This window comes from Coregonus lavaretus, assembly GCF_964263955.1.
Source record: "Coregonus lavaretus genome assembly, chromosome: 9".
NCBI lineage: Eukaryota > Metazoa > Chordata > Actinopteri > Salmoniformes > Salmonidae > Coregonus > Coregonus lavaretus.
In genome coordinates, this window is record NC_139996.1 from 41,927,489 (window position 1) to 41,948,346 (window position 20,858).

The 20,858-nt window shown below is 41.9% G+C and overlaps 1 protein-coding gene across 3 annotated transcripts; it reads left to right on the forward strand.

The window, feature by feature from the left end:
- Positions 1 to 261: 261 nt before the first annotated feature.
- Positions 262 to 17,435, forward strand: LOC311135428 (CCR4-NOT transcription complex subunit 2-like). 3 transcript variants are annotated; one of them, XM_084169374.1, is made up of 15 exons: positions 262 to 296; positions 1,822 to 2,001; positions 11,925 to 11,997; positions 12,269 to 12,413; positions 12,687 to 12,857; positions 13,006 to 13,085; positions 13,316 to 13,441; positions 13,817 to 13,974; positions 14,296 to 14,413; positions 14,584 to 14,740; positions 14,884 to 14,945; positions 15,121 to 15,170; positions 15,311 to 15,411; positions 15,724 to 15,868; positions 16,518 to 17,435. In XM_084169374.1, exons 2-15 carry the CDS (start codon positions 1,834 to 1,836, stop codon positions 16,602 to 16,604), a joined length of 1,641 nt encoding a protein of 546 aa, XP_084025500.1. In that variant the 5' UTR covers positions 262 to 296; positions 1,822 to 1,833; the 3' UTR covers positions 16,605 to 17,435. The 3 variants fall into 3 exon arrangements, with proteins under 3 accessions (XP_084025500.1, XP_084025501.1, XP_084025502.1); XM_084169375.1 differs by having other exon boundaries at positions 263 to 296; positions 13,820 to 13,974; XM_084169376.1 differs by having other exon boundaries at positions 263 to 296; positions 13,850 to 13,974.
- Positions 17,436 to 20,858: the final 3,423 nt, after the last annotated feature.

Here is a 20,858-nt window from a genome sequence, read left to right on the forward strand (position 1 = left end):
TTGGATTTGTTTACCTTCTGAGTTTGTTGATGCACTGATCATTGTCTACAACTGATTAGTGAGGTGAGTTCACCCAACAATACATGTATCTATAACAACTATATTGCTGACTATTCAAATACATTCTGTAGAGTATTAGCCACGATGTACCCACATAGGTAGAACGTTCATAATTTGTGTGCGGAAATGGTTAGGAGGTTGTAGAGAGGTCAGAGGGTAAAGGTTATTCACCCAGGACTCTCGATTGTAGAATACACAGCCATCTTGGATATACGAGCAGAAGGGAAATTAATGCGGTGAGTTTTTTTTCTTCTCCCCCCCCCGCCCCCACCCCACCCCACCCCCCAATATAAAACCATTTGGTCCGACTCAAATCGTTGCATGACAACACATTCATCTTTGTAGTCCTTGCCGTTCGGTTCGGTATGTTTTGGACTGGTTCGCGAATTTCAATTCGAACTGTCTTCTACGCTCTGTTTTTGTCTGTGGCTGCTAGCGTGAATTGAGACCGAGAGGTAGCTAACGTTACTGGGATTGGGAAGTGGATAGGAGGCAAAGTAGGCCCAACCTGCACATCACTACCTATGGGCAAACAGACTGCCTGACAAGGGTTGTCACAGCTAGTTGTTGAAGCAAACTTATTATAATCAGACTCACGCTGTATTGTTAGCTAGTTAGCTAACTTTAGCTAGCTAGGATATAAACAATAACAATCATCTAACGTTACTAGCTAGTTAATAGCTATAACGTTAGCTAGCTCGCTTGTCTGAGTCCTGTAACCCAAATGCATTACTTAAAATCCATTGCATTACACCGGCACACCAAGCCACCTTGCCGGACCCCTTCGGTTCTCGAGAGCTATCTATCTCTCCTGTAACCGGTCCATATTATTTGCATCCCTCTATTTTGTTCGCTTTACTTGATAGGTAGCTAGCTATTTAGATATTTATGTTGTCTTGATTAGCTACCTAACTTTGTTAGCCACAACATGCTAAAGCCAAGGATAAACAAACAATGTATCCAGTCACGCAACTTGGCCACGCGAGAGTGGGTGGCTGTTTAGCTAGTTAGCTAACTACACTGCAAAATATAATGTGGCATGTTCATGTTGATACCCTTCCCCCTCAGGCTCCACTACTACACTGGCAGCAAGCATCTAGCTAGCACAACAAGCATCTTCCTAGTTTTGTAATGCACTTATTTAAATAGTTGAACACCAGTGTCAGAGACGACCTCATTCAATGTGAAAATAATAAATGTGTGTAGGGCCATTTTAAATATGAATAGATATGGCTCCATGTTCACAAGGTGAGAAAGTGTCAGAGAGGGTTCTTGGATTGAAGGAGAATTTGGTGTGGAGAATAACTGGAATTGGTTGTGAATTTAGTGGCACCTGAGCAGAAGCTTGTTGAATTGTGCTGAGGCAATGCTGCAGGGATGCACACAGTTTTTGTATGTTGACCAATGCAATTAAACAGTGGAAAATCATCACTTTAAAAGCGATTGTAATTGTTTTGCTGTAAGGCACACTGTATGCGCACATTGCGCAAGGTGTGTGGGCGTGTAGTTGTCTGGTGGTGAGATGTGAGGTTGGACTAGTTGAAACTGAAAGTGTAGTAGACCATTGTCATAGGACTAACGGTAGGCTACTGCATAACTGTTGTGTTTCACTCCTGTCCTGTCCATGATAGTTTAAAAAAATATGAAATGAACAATGTTTTGTCAATTAATGGATGCAGGCATGCTGGTTGACAAAGACTCTTTCTATGGACTTTTCGGAGTTGAAATACTAAAACCTGTTCCTTTATCTCACTTCTGCAGGTGACAAACGGAATGTTCAGTGCTACGAGAAAGAAGTTTGTAGAGGGGGTCGAAAGCGACTACCCTGATGAGGGCATGTACTACAGCCAGCCGTCGATGTTCTCACATAGGTCGGACAAAGACTTAAGCGCTCTTTCTGCTCGATCACACGTCCCTAGTACAGCTCCCTTTGAACTTGAAGTGAGTACATAACATTTTCACACGTTTCTTCTATTATTTAAATCTGTTGATGCGTATTTGTCATATTTAGTGAGATTTAGGCTAATCCATTATCCTACACTCCCCTCCGTATTTATTTGGATTTAGAAGCTAAAACTTTTAATTTGGCTCTATACTCCAGCATTTTGGATTTGAGATTAAATGTTTCATATGAGGCGACAGTACAGATGTCACCTTTGATTTGAGAATATTTTCATACATATCTGTTTTACCGTTTAGTAGGGCTGGGAATTGCCAGGGACCTTACGATATGATATTATCACGATACTTTGGTGCCGGTACGATATGTGTTACGATTCTATATGTATTGCGATTCGTTACTGTGATTTTATTGCGATTTGATGTTCCAAACATATTGCTCACCATACTGTATGTCTGCTGCAGATGGATAAAAGAGCCATGAGAAAACGAGTTTTGATCAGTCATGGAAATAAAAGTGCTGAAAACAAATTGACTCCCTATTTAAAAAGAAGATGGAGAACAAGCTATGAAAGGAAAATACTGGAGTTTGGGTGCAGGTACAGCCAACTAGCGCAAAAAATTATATTTCGATATTGTCAATATGATACGATACGCTATATCGTCAAAAATAATAATATGTAACTGCATCGATTCCTCCTCCCCCCATAGTCCTAGTACGCAATGACTACATCAAGCTTGTGACTGTACAAACTTGTTGGTGCATTTGCAGTTTGTTTTGGTTGTGATTCAGATTATTTTGTGCCCAATAGAAATTAATGGTAAATAATGTATTATGTAATTTCAGAGTCACGTTTATTCTAAATAAGATTAGAATATGTTTATGAACACTTCTACATTCATGTGGATGCTACCATGTTTACGGATAATGAATGAATCGTGAATAATGATGAGTGAAAAAGTTAGAGGCACAAAGATCATACTCCCAAAACATTCTAACCTCTCACCAATAACAGGGGAGGCTAGCATTTTGTAGGGGGTATGATATTTATGCTTTCTCACTCATCATTATTCAAGATTCAGTCATGATTATCCATAATCGTGGTAGCATCCACAATGTAGAAGTGTTTACAAACATATTATATTCTTATTTACAATAAAATAGACTCCAAAATGACATAATACATTATTTACTATAAATCTTTATTAGGCACAACATACAGTTTTTTTGTCACTGGCCTACACACAATACCCCATAATGTCAAAGTGGAATTATGTTTTTTGAAATTTTACAAAGTCATTAAAAATGAAAAGCTTAAATATCTTGAGTCAATAAGTATTCAACCCCTTTGTTATGGCAAGCCTAAATAAGTTCCGGAGTAAAAATGTGCTTAACAAGTCACATAAGATGCATGGACTCACTCACTGTGTGCAATAATAGTGTTTAACATGATTTTTGACTATCTCATCTCTGTACCCCACACATACAATTATCTGTAAGGTCCCTCAGTTGAGCAGTGAATTTCAAACACAGATTCAACCACAAAGACCAGGGAGGTTTTTCAATGCCTCGCAAGGAAGGGCACCTATTGGAAGATGGGTAAAAAAATAAATATATATATATTTGGATGGTGTATCAATACACCCAGTCACTACAAAGATACAGGCGTCATTCCTAACTCAGATGCCGGAGAGGAAGGAAACCACTCAGGGATTTCACCATGAGGTCAATGGTGACTTTAAAACAGTTACAGAGTTTAATGGCTGTGATAGGAGAAAACTGAGGATGGATCAACAACATTGTAGTTACTCCACAATACTAACCTAATTGACAGAGTAAAAGAAGGAAGCCTGTACAGAAAAAAAAAATATTCCAAAATATGCGTCCTGTTTGCAACACTAAAGTAATACTGCTAAAAATGTGGCAAAGCAAATAGAGCTGTCCCTGACTAAAAAAAACTTGGTTGACAGTCGTCTGTGTATTTTTCAAACGTGTATTTTTCAATATTTAGACACACCCTATGTGTTTGAATAAAATCAACTATATGCACTGAGCTTGTCTGACACGTTAAGTGCACTGTTTGATTAAATAATTAAGACACACAAATGTCTCGAGGGAGCCCGATGGCCACACTGTGCAAAAAAATAATGACGTGTGCCAGTGTGAGAGGCGTACGTTGTCTCTCTCCTCCCTGATTGCAGTGAAAGAGCTCCAAACCACAGCGTGTTTATCGCGCTGTTTGTGCTGAAGCTGCAACATAATTTCAGCCATTTCATTTCTTACTTGTTTCTCTGACTGAAAAGTTCTGCTACCGAAATCCCTAATTTGTTTAGGAAAAACATTCCCCCAACCCTTGCTCTCTTTATGTGAAACATATAAGCATCGCCTGCATGTGACCAATAGGGCCTGACCTATAGCCTATCATAATCACATCAATAAATTGGTTATAACAAACTCTGAACACCGTAACACGTGACAGCAAAATGGATGTGGAGGACGTGAACAATAAACTCGAAACGGGCTAATGTTTACTGGTTGCTCAGGAGGGAAAGGGGAAGTCAGATCTGTGGAAGACATTTGACTTACACTGAACAAAAATAAACTTAACATGCAACAATTTCAAAGATTTTACTGAGTTACAGTTCATATAAGGAAATCAGTCAATTGAAATGAATTCATTAGGCCCTAATCTATAGATTTCACATGAATGAGAATACAGATATGCATCTGTTGGTCACAGATACCTTTTTAAAAAGGTAGGGGCGTGGATCAGAATACCCATTAGTATCTGGTGTGACCACCATTTGCCTCATGCAGCGCAACACATCTCCTTCGCATAGAAACAGGCTGTTGATTGTGGCCTGTGGAATGTTGTCCCACTCTTCAATGGCTGTGCAAAGTTCTTGGATATTGGCGGGAACTGGAACAAGCTGTCGTACACGTCGTTCCAGAGCATCCCAAATATGCTCAATGGATGACATGTCTTGTGAGTATGAAGGCCATGGAAGAGCACACTTCTCCAGTGTGCCAGTGGCCATAGAAGGTGAGCATTTGCCCACTGAAGTCGGTTATGACGCCGAACTGCAGTCAGGTCAAGACCCTGGTGAGGACAACGAGCACGCAGATGAGCTTCCCCGAGACGGTTTCTGTCAGTTTGTGCAGAAATTCTTAAGTTGTGCAAACCCACAGTTTCATCAGCTGTCCGGGTGGCTGGTCTCAGACGATCCCGCAGGTGAAGAAGCCGGATGTGGAGGTACTGGCTGGCGTGGTTACACATTCTCTAAAACGACATTGAAGGCAGCTTATGGTAGAGAAACTAACATTAAATTATCTGGCAACAGCTCTGGTGGACATTCCTGTAGTCAGCATCCCAATTGCACGCTCCCTCAACTTGAGACATCTGTGACATTGTGTTGTGTGAGACAACTGCACATTTTAAAGTGGCCTTTTATTGTCCCCAGCACAAGGTGCACCTGTGTAATGATCATGCTGTTTAATCAGCTTCTTGATATGCCACACCTGTCAGGTGGATGGATTATCTAAGTAAAGGAGAAATGCTCACTAACAAAGATGTAAACAAATTTGTGCACAATATTTGAGAGGAATAATGTTTTTGTGCGTATGGAAAATTTCTGGGATCTTTTATTTCAGCTCATGAAATGTGACCAACACTTTACATGTTGCGTTTATATTTTTGTTCAGTGTGGTTGTGGAAACTACTGGGAGGGCATAGGAGCAAGCGTTTTGTCAGTATTATGTGTGCCAAACAGGTGCTGTTAGATTACAATATTATTTTTACTGACCATTTGAAACAGTGTAAATAACACTAAATACATTCTAAGTGTACCAGAAAGTGAGTGCTAACGGTAAAATATATATATATCCTTTATTACAGCTGACTAAAAACAGTTGCATACATTAGTGAATTGAGGTTTATTTATTGTTTAATTATTTAATGCTCCCTTCATTATTGAATAAAAAATAAAATGCTTGATTGCATTTCAAAGCATGAATAACTCGTATGCTGTGATGACATGAACAAATGAATGATTGATACAGTAGCATATACAGTATATTGAAATATAGGCCTAACTAAGTTACGGTATTAAGACTAAACAGGACGCATGCTTAGGCCTACAGCTCGATGGTGGTTATACAAGGCTACTAAGCTACTACACGAAGGCTACTAATGATAATTACATTACTTATTATAATGATGATCATAATAATAATTGTAATAACAATAAGAGATCAAGAAAAAGGAGGGTATAGGAGCGAGAGCTGTGTAACATATTATTTGTGACAAACAGGTGCTGTTAGATTACAATATTATTTTTCTGCCCGTTTGGAACAGTGGATACAACACAAAATAAATTATATGTAATAGCAGCGATCCTGTGAAAAAAAAAAGTGTAAAGCCTTTTAATACAGCATAGCAAATAATAAAAACAGACGAATTTGTGAAATTGGTTTATGCAACATTTTGCAGTTGCGTGAGGCTTGGTGCTCATGGAATCAGTAGGCTATTAAACAAACACTTAAACAGGCAACAGAAGCAGGATCTGTCTTATTTTGTAGATACAGTGCATTCGGAAAGTATTCAGACCCCTTGACTTTTTCCACATTTTGTTACGTTACAGCTTATTCTAAAATGTATTAAATTATGTTTTTCCCTCAAAAATCTACATACAATACCCCATAATGACAAAGCAAAAACTGTTTTTTAGACATTTTTACAAATGTATATAAAAAAAACCGGAAATACCTTATTTACATAAGTATTCAGACCCTTTGCTATGAGACTCGAAATTGAGCTCAGGTGCATCCTGTTTCCATTGATCATCCTTGAGATGTTTCTACAACTTGATTGATAGTCCACCTGTGGTAAATTCAATTGGTTGGATATGATTTGGAAAGGCACACACCTGTCTATATACAGTGGGGGAAAAAAGTATTTAGTCAGCCACCAATTGTGCAAGTTCTCCCACTTAAAAAGATGAGAGAGGCCTGTAATTTTCATCATAGGTACACGTCAACTATGACAGACAAAATGAGAATTTTTTTCTCCAGAAAATCACATTGTAGGATTTTTAATAATAATAATAATATGCCATTTAGCAGACGCTTTTATCCAAAGCGACTTACAGTCATGCGTGCATACATTCTTGTGTATGGGTGGTCCCGGGGATCGAACCCACTACCTTGGCGTTACAAGCGCCGTGCTCTACCAGCTGAGCTACAGAGGACCATAATTATTTGCAAATTATGGTGGAAAATAAGTATTTGGTCAATAACAAAAGTTTCTCAATACTTTGTTATATACCCTTTGTTGGCAATGACACAGGTCAAACGTTTTCTGTAAGTCTTCACAAGGTTTTCACACACTGTTGCTGGTATTTTGGCCCATTCCTCCATGCAGATCTCCTCTAGAGCAGTGATGTTTTGGGGCTGTCGCTGGGCAACACGGACTTTCAACTCCCTCCAAAGATTTTCTATGGGGTTGAGATCTGGAGACTGGCTAGGCAACTCCAGGACCTTGAAATGCTTCTTACGAAGCCACTCCTTCGTTGCCCGGGCAGTGTGTTTGGGATCATTGTCATGCTGAAAGACCCAGCCACGTTTCATCTTCAATGCCCTTGCTGATGGAAGGAGGTTTTCACTCAAAATCTCACGATACATGGCCCCATTCATTCTTTCCTTTACACGGATCAGTCGTCCTGGTCCCTTTGCAGAAAAACAGCCCCAAAGCATGATGTTTCCACCCCCATGTTTCACAGTAGGTATGGTGTTCTTTGGATGCAACTCAGCATTCTTTGTCCTCCAAACACGACGAGTTGAGTTTTTACCAAAAAGTTCTATTTTGGTTTCATCTGACCATATGACATTCTCCCAATCCTCTTCTGGATCATCCAAATGCACTCTAGCAAACTTCAGACAGGCCTGGACATGGAGAACTTGCACAATTGGTGGCTGACTAAATACTTTTTCCCCCACTGTAAGGTCCCACAGTTGACAGTGCATGTCAGAGAAAACACCAAGCCATGAGGTCGAAGGAATTGTCAGAAGAGCTCCGAGACAGGATTGTGGGAGGCACAGATCTGGGGAAGGGTACCAACAAATGTCTGCAGCATTGAAGGTCCCCACGAACACAGTGGCCTCCATCATTCTTAAATGGAAGAAGTTTGGAACCACCAAGACTGGCCGCCCGGTCAAACTGAGCAATCGGGGGAGAAGGGCCTTGGTCAGGCAGGTGACCAAGAACCCAATGGTCACTCTGACAGAGCTCCAGAGTTCCTCTGTGGAGATTGGAGAAACTTCAAGAAGGACAACCATCTCTGCAGCACTCTACCAATCAGGCCTTTTTGGTAGAGTGGCCAGACGGAAGCCACTCCTCAGTAAAAGGCACATGACAGCCCGCTTGGAGTTTGCCAAAAGGCACCTAAAGACTCTCAGACCATGAGAAACAAGATTATCTGGTCTGAAACCAAGATTGAACTCTTTGTCCTGAATGCCAAGTGTCACGTCTGGAGGAAACCTGGCACCATCCCTACGGTGAAACATGGTGGTGGCAGCATCATGCTGTGGGGATGTTTTTCAGTGGCAGGGACTGGGAGACTAGTCAGGATCGAGGGAAAGAGGAACGGAGTAAAGTACAGAGAGATCCTTAATGAAAACCTGCTCCAGAGTGCTCAGGACTTCAGACTGGGGCGAAGGTTCACCTTCCAACAGGACAACAACCCTAAGCACTCAGCCAAGACAACGCGGGAGTGGCTTCGGGACAAGTCTTTGAATGTCCTTGAGTAGTCCAGCCAGAGCCCGGACTTGAACCCGATCGAACATCTCTGGAGAGACCTGAAAATAGCTGTGCAGGGACACTCCCCATCCAATCTGACAGATCTTGAGAGGATCTGCAGAGAAGAATGTGAGAAACTCTAGACCACCTTTACTCCACACACAGAGACGCATACAAAGCTCTCCCTCGCCCTCCATTTGGATAATCTGACCATAACTCTATCCTTCTGATTCCTTCTTATAAGAAAAAACTAAAGCAGGAAGCACCAGTGACTCGGTTAATAAAAAAGTGGTCAGATGACTCAGATGCTAAGCTACAGGACTGTTTTGATAGCACAGACTGGAATATGTTCCGGGATTCTTCAGATAGCATTGAGGAGTACACCATATCAGTCACTGGCTTCATCAATAAGTGCATCGATGACGTCGTCCCCACAGTGACCGTACGTACATACCCCAACCAGAAGCCATGGATTACAGGCAACATCCGCACTGAGCTAAAGGGTAGAGCTGCCGCTTTCAAGGAGCGGGACCCTAACCCGGACGCTTATAAGAAATCCCGCTATGCCCTCCGACGAACCATCAAACAGGCAAAGAGTCAATACCAGACTAAGATTGAATCGTACTACGCAGGGCTTGAAAACTATTACAGACTACAAAGGGAAGCACAGCCACGAGCTGCCCAGTGACACAAGCCTACCAGACGAGCTAAATCACTTCTATGCTCGCTTCGAGGCAAGCAACACTGAAGCATGCATGAGAGCACCAGCTGTTGCGGATGACTATGTGATCACGCTCTCCGTAGCCGATGTGAGGAAGACTTTTAAGCAGGTCAACATTCACAAGGCTGCAGGGCCAGACAGATTACCAGGACGTGTACTCCTAGCATGTGCTGACCAACTGGCAAGTGTCTTCACTGACATTTTCAACATGTCCCTGACTGAGTCTGTAATACCAACATGTTTCAAGCAGACCACCATAGTCCCTGTGCCCAAGGACACTAAGATAACCTGCCTAAATGACTATCGACCCGTAGCACTCACATCTGTAGCCATGAAGTGCTTTGAAAGGCTGGTCATGGCTCACATCAACACCATTATCCCAGAAACCCTAGACCCACTCCAATTTGCATACCGCCCTAACAGATCCAAAGATGATGCAATCTCTATTGCACTCCACACTGCCCTTTCCCACCTGGACAAGAGGAATACCTACGTGAGAATGCTATTCATTGACTACAGCTCAGCGTTCAACACCATAGTGCCCTCAAAGCTCATCAATAAGCTAAGGATCCTGGAACTAAACACCTCCCTCTGCAACTGGATCCTGGACTTCCTGACGGGCCGCCCCCAGGTGGTAAGGGTAGGTAACAACACATCTGCCACGCTGATCCTCAACACATGTGGGCCCCTCAGGGGTGCGTGCTCAGTCTCCTCCTGTACTCCCTGTTCACCCATGACTGCATGGCCAGGCACGACTCCAACACCATCATTAAGTTTGCTGACGACACAACAGTGTTTATTATTTATGCATAGTCACATATTACCTCAATTACCTAGACTAGCCGGTACCCCCCTGTATATAACCTCCCTATTGTTATTTTACTGCTGCTCTTTAGTTATTTGCTTTTATTCTTTTAGAAAATGCATTGTTGGTTAATGGCTTGTAAGTAAGCATTTCACTGTAATGTCTACACCTGTTGTATTCGGTGCATGTGGCAAATAAAATTTGATTTGATCATGTTATGGGTATGCTTGTAATCATTAAGTTCTGGGGAGTTTTTCAGGATAGAAAAGAAACGGAATGGAGCTAAGCACAGGCAATATCTTAGAGGAAAACCTGGTTCAGTCTGCTTTCCACCAGACACTGACACTGGGAGATGAATTCACCTTTCATCAGGACAATAATCTAAAACACAAGGCCAAATCTACACTGGAGTTACTTCCCAAGAAGACAGTGAATGTTCCTCAGTGGCGAGTTATAGTTTTCACTTAAATCTGCTTGAAAATCTATGGCAAGACCTGAAAATGGTTGTCTAGCAATGATCAACAACCAATTTGACAGAGCTTGAAGAATTTTGAAAATAATAATGGGCAAATGTTGCACAATCCAGGTGTGGAAAGCTCTTAGAGATTTACCCAGAAAGACTCACAACTGTAATCGCTCCCAAAGTGATTCTAACATCTATTGACTCAGGAGGTTGAATACTTATCTAATCAAGATATATTAGTGCTTTATTTTTCATAAATGTTTTACAAATGTTAGAATTGTCCTTCCACTTTGATATTACAGTGTATTTTGTGTAGATCGTTGACAAAAAATGACAATTCAATCCATTTTAATCCCATTTTGTAACAACAAAATGTGGAAAAAGTCAAGCAGTGTGAATACTTTCTGAAGGCACTGTAATCTGAAACACAACCAAAACAAACTGCAAATGCAGACTAACAAGTTCATTGCGTGCTAGGAATATGGCACAAAATACTAAACTTTTGACTACTTTAATACACACACAAGTGAATTTGTCCAAATACTTATGACACCTTCAAATGGGGGGACTTTCGTTTCTAAACGGTACAACAGATACTTATGAAAATAACCTCAAATAAAAGGTGACATTCCGTACTGTCGCCTCATATGAAACGTTTGATCTCAAAATGCTGGAGTATAGAGCCAAATTAAACGTATTAGCTTCACCACCCAAATAAATACATAGGGGAGTGTATATGCCTAACTTTAGACTGCTGAGCCACTCAGTCATCTGAGGCACTGCATCGCAGTGCTAGAGGCATCACTACAGACCCGGGTCCGATCCCGGGCTGTATCACAACCGGCCGTGATCGGGAGTCCCATAGGGCGGCGCACAATTGGCCCAGCGTCGTTCGGGTTGGCCCATCATTGTAAATAAGAATTTGTTCTTAACTGACTTGCCTAGTAAAATAAAAAAGATATAACTTTGCCTTAGCATTGATTATGTTATTATTATCCTTGAAATTGAATACCCAAATTCCAGTGTAATTCCAATGTAATGTGATTTGTAAAGAATGGTATATGAACTGCCCTAATGTGCAATTATGTGTTGTTGATAAAGGCATTGTCATCTGTGGCTATTCTTGTTTCCAGTCCTCCCCCCTCTCATTATGTGGTTTACCTCTTTCTTCTCCTACTCCAGATGCTCTCGTCTCCCTCACCGTCGTCATCAGGTCAACTGTCCCAGCTTGGTGCCAGTTTATACGGCCCACAGAGTAAGCTGGCTGCATCTGTTTTCAGGGTCTTTCCTACTAAGGCCATAATACATTTATGTCTAAAACAATTCGGTAGTCAAGTCATACCTGGAGCTATTTGATCAATTAAAATAATGACCGTATATACTTGATAAATATACCCAATTCTAAACAGACTTCAACACTATTCCCTTAGGCACTTCTTGTTGATCTCAAAAGATTGCTATAAGAGATATCCAATCTCATGGTCACTTTGGAAGAGTGTTTACTGTTTCTATTTCTCGTGTTGCAGGTGCACTAGGCTTCTCGATAAGGGGCATGGGCAACAACACTCAGTTAAACCGCAGCTTAACGCAAGGCACCCAGCTACCGAGCCATATCACCCCCACCACGGGGGTGCCCACCTTGTCCCTCCATACCCCACCTTCGCCAAGCAGGTGTGTGGAAGAGATGAGACGTGAGACAGAAATGCTGGCGAGAGAGATAGCTTTGGCAATGTAAACAAATGTTTCCCATGCCAATAAAACCCATTGAATTGAATTGAGATATTCTGGAGACAGACATATAACACATAAGCCAGTGTGTTTGAATGCCAATAATTAGTTAGCCAGTCAGTTCAGTTCAGTGGTTCCAGAGCAGGACAGGACATTATTAGTAAAATCATCATCTGGCTTCATATCAATCTCCAACCCATTATGTGTCCTCGACAGGGGGATCCTGCCGATGAACTCGAGGAACATGCTAAACCACTCCCAGGTGGGCCAGGGCATCGGGATGGGCAGCAGCAGGACCAACAGCATGGGCAGCCCCAACCGCAGCTCCCCCAGCATCATCTGTATGCCCAAACAGCAGCCTGCACGGCAGCCCTTCACCATCAACAGGTACACAGTCACACGGTCTGGCTGGCCATACAATTGAAAGATCTGCTGTTCTCAACTCTCTGTATAAATCAATAGTTTTTTGTGATGATTGGAAATAGATATTAAGTGCTCCAGTTGGAGGCTAAAGTTGTCCTCTGTATTTCTGTAGCATGTCAGGATTCGGAATGAACCGAAACCAGGCGTTTGGGATGAACAACTCGTTATCAAGCAACATCTTTAATGGCACAGGTTAGTAGTGTGTCTCTTCATAATAACCAACTATCTGATGCTCAGTCTGGCCATTGATTGAAACATCACACTCAGGCCGGTTTTACCTGTATGTTTTCTGGCAAGTTTTTATAACGTCCACTTACCTATCCATTCACACAATCAATAAGACACACAGTCAGCATGAATAGTAACATACATTTACCTACCCATATGGCTTTCTTACAAGTCTTTAACCCTCCCCCTCACAGACGGCAGTGAAAACGTGACGGGGCTAGACCTGTCTGACTTCCCTGCGTTAGCAGACAGGAGTCGGAGGGAAGGAAGCGGAAACCCAACGCCGCTACTCAACCCACTAGCTGGAAGGGCCCCCTATGGTAAGAACTCTTTATAGTGCACTAGCAAGGATTTATAATTGTGGACTAAACTAGGAGGGCTACCTATAGTAAGGGCTCAACGTAGTGCACTAGAAAGAAGGGCTCCCTGTAAGAAGTGTTCATTGTAATGCACTAGGCTTGGATGCTAAGGGCACTTGGCAGTGCACGTGTAAAAGCATCAGACACATCACATTACTGTGGGCCAGTCAGTACTGCTAGACACATTCTCATTGTAAATACTCAGTTCACTTGTCTCTCTTCAAATATAAACTGTGGCGAGTCATGTGATGAAGAAAGGGAAAAGGCCTTCTCCAATGGTGTGTGTGTATATAACCCAAGGCTAAACTTCTTTCTCATTGTGGTGATTTATTTAAGAAGCCTCTTCTCTTCATCTCATGACCTCATCAGTTGGCATGGTGACGAAGCCATCAAATGAGCCGACGCAGGATTTCTCCATCCACAACGAGGACTTCCCTGCACTGCCTGGTCCCAACTACAAGGACCCTACTTTGAGCAACGACGACAGCAAGACAGTGAGTCACACAGACAGACAGGCTTCCTTTAGCCTGGTTAGCCTGTCTGTTTTCCTTGGTCGTTGTCATGCCAAACATGGATAAAGCAGAAACGGACAGGCAACCAGGCAAGGCCTCCTTATGTTGAGCAGCAACAGCTTTTATTTATTTTTATTTAACCTTTATTTAACTAGGCAAGTCTACTGCATATTCAAGTGTTTCACCTTATAGTTAGAAGAGCGGACATCTTATATTAAAAGCAATGTTCCATGATGTCATGTGGGTTATAGATGTAATAAAAATAAGATAATTATTAATTAATTAGTTTTTTGCTTTGTTCAGAACCTAAACTCTACAGGCAAGAGCACGTCCAGTGCAGATGGGCCTAAGTTCCCCGGAGACAAGACGACCTCGGCACAGAACAACAACCAGAAAAAAGGGATCCAGGTGTTACCTGACGGTGAGCCCTCTCAACCAATCACACCTCTCGGTCTCGACCTGGGTGGGTTTTGAGATGGTTCCTGCATGACTGTTGGCCAGTGGTGTTGTCCAAACTTTACACTAGCTGGAGGGAAAGCTCTACTTGGTTATTATTATTTTCCCTAAGTGTGGCTTTTCCTACCTCTGTAGGGCGGGTGACGAACATTCCCGGGGGAATGGTGACGGACCAGTTTGGGATGATCGGCTTGCTGACATTTATTCGAGCGGCGGAGACGGACCCGGGCATGGTGCACCTGGCACTGGGGAGTGACCTCACAACACTGGGACTCAACCTCAACTCTCCAGAGTAAGATGTCTGCTCTGTCTCAACGTTAGGTTGAAGGGATACATAACTCAAAAATCTACGTTTTGTCGGATGTTCTTATTCATCAAAAGTGGTATTAAGTTAAGTCCATGTTGAGAGTAACATGTCCTCTCCTCTCCTGACAGAAACCTGTACCCCAAGTTTGCTTCCCCCTGGGCATCAGCACCGTGTCGACCTCAAGACATTGGTAAGACATTATCCTGACCACACACGCACACTGAAACACACCAAGATGCACGCCAAGACACATACACCAGGATAGTCCACTCAGTTGCCACAACTGCCACTGTTTTCCACCAAAACGCACACACCCGCACCCCGCACTGAGCCTGTTGGTGACCCTGGTGCAACCTCTCTTTCAGACTTCCACGTCCCGTCTGAGTACTTAACCAACATTCACATACGGGACAAGGTAGGTGATGAATCAGTAATCTAACCAGTTTGTGTAACACCCCCTTTCATGTGGTATTGAGCTTATGCTCTTGAAGAAAACACAATGTCATCATTAGATAAACAAATGATGGTGTTGATAAAGACGTCTCTCCTCCTCAGCTGGCAGCTATAAAGCTGGCTCGTTACGGTGAAGACCTGCTGTTCTATCTGTACTACATGAATGGAGGAGACCTGTTACAGCTCCTGGCAGCAGTAGAGCTGTAAGTAGCACATCCAAACTACTACTGACGGCATTGAACTTACTTTGTAGTATAGAGTGCCTTGCTCAGAGAAGTGTCTTTTATTTAGATATGATCCATGGTCGGACTCCTCCCAAAAGTGATTTTAGAGATATATTACCTCACCGTAACTCCCAGCATCACTTTTTGGTTTTCTTTCAATAGTTGTCCAAAGTTCCACAGTTCTTTCCATAGGTTGTTATCAATAAGCGATTTGTGCGTCTTTTCTTTAGTGACTTCACTGTGCAGTAATGGGATTTCTCTCTCTCCTGTCTGTGCCTGGTGTTGGTGCAGCTTCAACCGGGACTGGCGGTACCACAAGGAGGAGCGGGTGTGGATCACGCGGGCGCCAGGCATGGAGCCCACACTAAAGACCAACACCTACGAGAGGGGGACCTACTACTTCTTTGATTGTCTTAACTGGAGGAAGGTAGCCAAGGTAAAGGTGTTGGCTTTAGTATATGCTATCCTCAATCAATACACTTAACATTAAAGGGATCGTTCAGGATTTTGGCAGTCTACTTCCCCAGACTCCGATTAACTCTAGTATACAATGTTTATGTCTCTGCGTCCAGTATGAAGGAAGTTAGATGTAGTTTCGTGAGCCAATGCTAACTAGAGTTAGTGCAATGCTAACTAGAGTTAGCATGCTAGCTGTTCTCATAGACGTCCAGTCATTGTGCTAACACTAGTTAGAAATTGCGCTAACGCTAGTTAGCAACTTCCTTCAAACTGCACGCAGTGACATAAAAATGGTATCCTCGAGTTCTTCTGACTCTGGGTAAGTAGATAAAGGGCTTCATTGCCAAAATCCCAAACTATCCCTTTAAGAGAAAGCTTTATGTGTGTGCCTTTTAGATTTAGATGTATGCCTTGAGTTGTGAATCTCCTTAGATGGAGTTACGTTGGTTCTGACCCTCAAGAAAGGCTTGTAAAAAGGCTCAAGATAGGCCTTCTGTATCTCTCGGTTACTGGTGATGTCACACTGAGTTTTCAGTTCTTGATGATCAGTAGTCTCACTCGGGCCATATAAACTCAGCAGGAATCTTCCATTTCCATTGCTGATTGTGTGTTCTCAATCCCTTCAGGAGTTCCACCTGGAGTACGACAAGCTAGAAGAGAGGCCCCACGTCCCGTCTACCTTCAACTACAACCCAGCCCAGCAGGCCTTCTGAGGCCCAGTACAGTACAGTCCCAGGGGAACTGCTTTCCCTGCACACCTCCCTCCCAGCCTGAGGAGGGTGCTGTGGCCCAGGCATCCATCCTGGTTTTTATTCCTTGAGGATCTGGTTAAAATGACTGCAGAGGAGGCGCTCACCACTGTATAAGGGTGGGGAAAACTGAGCCCTGCCTTTCCCAAATGATGTGCTGCCCAAACACCTATATCTGTTCTGTTTTTATTCCTTTAGTTTCCTCGTTTTTGGAGGGGGTTGAGCAGGGTCTGTGTTTTGTTTACCTCTGAATAAGAAGACTGACTATACCGGCACACTTTACAGTGACAAAACAAGGGTTATGCCTCATTTTTTCAACAACAAAAAAAGTGTTAAGAACAGACAAAGGTGGGGAAGGCTAAGCCAACAAGTACCATCCCAGACGTGAGAATGAAAGGGCGGAAGAAATGCAATGTTCTTTGTTGCACTATTTAGTAATAAAAGAACACAAAGATTGTTTGTGCTTTTTTAAGTGAATTACACTCCCTCATGTTTTGTTTTGGAAAGATGAGCAGCCTGTCTACACATCTCTCTCTCTCTCCACTTCTCCTTTCATCTCTCCTCTTGTACATTCCCTCTTTTCTCCTCAACCGGCCCCACATCCCTTTCTTTCCTTTTGACAGGTATTTTCTGTCTGGCGTCAATATAGACACAAATCAGATACTTTCTTTAGTGAATGTTCTCACAACCTGTGGACAACCCTTACAAGGGTTGTTAGATTACCTAACCAGCTTCATTGTTCCAGAGCAAGCAAAACACTTTCCAGTCTTTGTTACGATTTTGTAATAAATGTGTAAAAATATATATTTTTATGTTTGAACATCACATGAATAGTGATATGTATGTCTGAATGTGTATATATTATATATGTGTATGTATATATATATATATATTTATATATGTATATGTGTATTTATATATGTGTGTGTGTGTGTATATATATATATGTATATGTGTATTTATATATGTATGTGTGTATATATATATATATATGTGTATGTGTATTTATATATGTATATATATATATATATATATATGTGTATGTGTATTTATATATGTATGTGTATATATATATATATATATATGTATATATATGTATGTGTATATATATGTGTATATATATATGTATGTGTGTGTATATATATATATATATATATATATATATATATATATATATATATATACATATATATATATATATATATATATACATATATATACACGTGTGTGTGTGTGTGTGTGTGTGTGTGTGTGTATATATTGGAGAAAAAAATTGCCCTGCCTTGTACCTCGTTTTTAGGAAGTCAGCATGGATGCAATATGTGGATAAAATAGGACATTTCTGGATCTGCTGGACAGGGCGTCGCACTCGGCACCGTGAGCACTTACGAAGAATTACAAATAAAGACGAACGAGGAAAGACCTGATTCTCAGCTAAAACAAGGAAATCCACCCCCAAACAAACCAACTAGTCAGTCCAAAGCAAGAGAACAGATGGACACATTTCACTTAAAGCTGTTTAAACAGCAGCATTTCATAGGAAATTGAAAAATTAATAATAATTTTAAGAATAATGAATACAGACCAATCTTGTATTTTCTGAAGTTCAAAGCCTCTTTTCTTTGTAATAAAGCAGAAAAGGCTTTCCTGAACTACTATTGTGTGGCGTCTGATTTCTGACGGAAGGAGACATTCTGACATTTTAAATCTTCACATGGGTCTTGATGAAAACCAAACAAATTTGACACTGAATTTATATGAAATGATATCCCCCTTCCAGTGGTCCTTGGAGTTGTATATGTATTATCTGTGTATTACTGACCTGTTGATACACAATTTAAAGGACAGTCACAGACAGGACCATCTCGGGTCCAGTGTTATTGAATGACAGAAGGAGTAGGGAGGGATGGAATGTGTAGGGCTAATATATACTGAACAAAAATATAAATGCAACATGTAAAGTGTTGGTCCCATTTTTCTGAGGTGAAATAAAAGATCCTAGCAATATTCCATATGCCCAAAAATGTATTTCTCTCATATTTTCACAAATTTGTTTACATCCCTGTTACTGAGTATTTGTCCTTTGCCAAGATAATCCATCCACTTGACAGGTGTGGCATGTCAAAAAGCTGATCATTACACAGGTGCACCTTGTGCTGGGGACAATAAAAGGCCACTCTAAAATGTGCAGTTTTGTCACACAACACAATGCCACAGATTGGAGCATGCAATTGTCATGCTGACTGCAGGAATGTCCAACAGAGCTGTTGCCAGAGAATTTAATGTTAATTTCACTACCAAAAGGCGCATCCAACGTCGCTTTAGACTATTTGGCAGTACATCCAACCAGTCTCACAACTGCAGACCATGTGTAACCATGCCAGCCCAGAACCTCCAAATCTGTCTTTTTCACCTGTGGGATTGTCGGGGGGGGGGGGGCGGCAATTGATTGATTTCCTTCTATGAACTGTAACTCAGTAAAATCTTTGAAATTGTTGCATGTTGCACTTATATTTTTGTTCAGTATATAAGGGCAAGGTCAGAGATGGGCAACTCTAGTCATCTGGGGCCTGATTGGGGATACACTTTTGCCCCAGCCCCTGCTAACACACCTCCAATAATCAACTAATATAATGGTCTTCAGTTTAGAATGCAAACACAGAAAGACAGTCGTGAAGAGGGCATGACAATGCCTATTCCCCCTCAGGAGACTGAAAAGATTTGGCATGGGTCCCCAGATCCTCAAAAAGTTCTACAGCTGCACCATCGAGAGCATCCTGACTGGTTGCATCACCGCCTGGTATGGCAACCGTTCGGCATCCGACTGTAAGGCTCTACAGAGGGTAGTGCGTACAGTCCAGTACATCACTGGGGCCAAGCTTCCTGCCATCCAGGACATCTATACCAGGCGGTGTCAGAGAAAGGCCCAAAAAATTGTCAAAGACTCCAGTCACCCAAGTCATACTCTGTTCTCTCTGCTACCGCACGGCAAGCGGTACCGGAGCGCCAAGTCTAGGTCCAAAAGGCTCCTTAACAGCTTCTACCCCCAAGCCATAAGACTGCTGAATTATTAATCAAAATGCCACCAGGACTATTTGCATTGACACCCCAACCCCACTTTGTTTTTACACTGCTGCTACTCGCTGTTTATTATCTATGCATAGTCACTTTACCTCTACCTACATGTACAAATTACTTCAATTACTTCGACTAACCTGTATCCCCGCACATTGACTCATTACCGGTACCCCCTGTATATAGCCTTGTTATTGTTATTTTATTGTTACTTTTTTACTTTAGTTTATTTAGTAAATATTTTCTTAACTCTATTTTCTTAAAACTGCATTGTTGGTTCAGCGCTTGTAAGTAAGCATTTCACGGTAAGGTCTACACCTGTTGTATTTGGCGCATGTGACAGGCAAAGACAATATTAACTGTACACTTGTACATTTGAGTTGCAATCTTAGTCCCCTTCCCTTCATATGCAAATGGAATGATGATCTCTTGGATCGCAGCCAGCAAATTAATAATGATTGTGCTGCCAGGGATTTACAATACCTCACTGACATAACTACAGATATAAAACGAATCTCTGTCTGGTAAATGTATTATTATTATTACAGTTTTGGTCAAATGTCTGAGGGATGTTTCTCTTGGCTTTACTTACTCACAAATCCTCGACCATTGCTATTCAAACTTCAAGGATGGTTATAAGGCCCTCCCCCGCCCTCCTTTCAGCAAATCTGACCACGACTCCATTTTGCTTCTCCCTTCCTATAGGCAGAAACTCAAACAGGAAGTACCCGTGCTAAGGACTATTCAACGCTGGTCTGACCAATCGGAATCCACGCTTCAAGATTGTTTTGATCACGCGGACTGGGATATGTTCCGGGTAGCTTCCGAAAATAATTTAGACATATACACTGAAACGGTGACGGAGTTTATCAGGAAGTGTATAGGTGATGTTGTGCCCACTGTGACTATTAAAACCTACCCTAACCAGAAACCGTGGATAGACGACAGCATTCGCGCAAATCTGAAAGCGCGAACCACCACATTCAACCATGGCAAGGTGACTGGGAATATGGCAGAATACAAAAACAGTGTAGCTACTCACTCCGCAAGGCAATTAAACTGGCAAAGCATCAGTATAGAGACAAAGTGGAGTCGCAATTCAACGGCTCAGACACGAGACGTATGTGGCAGGGTCTACAGACA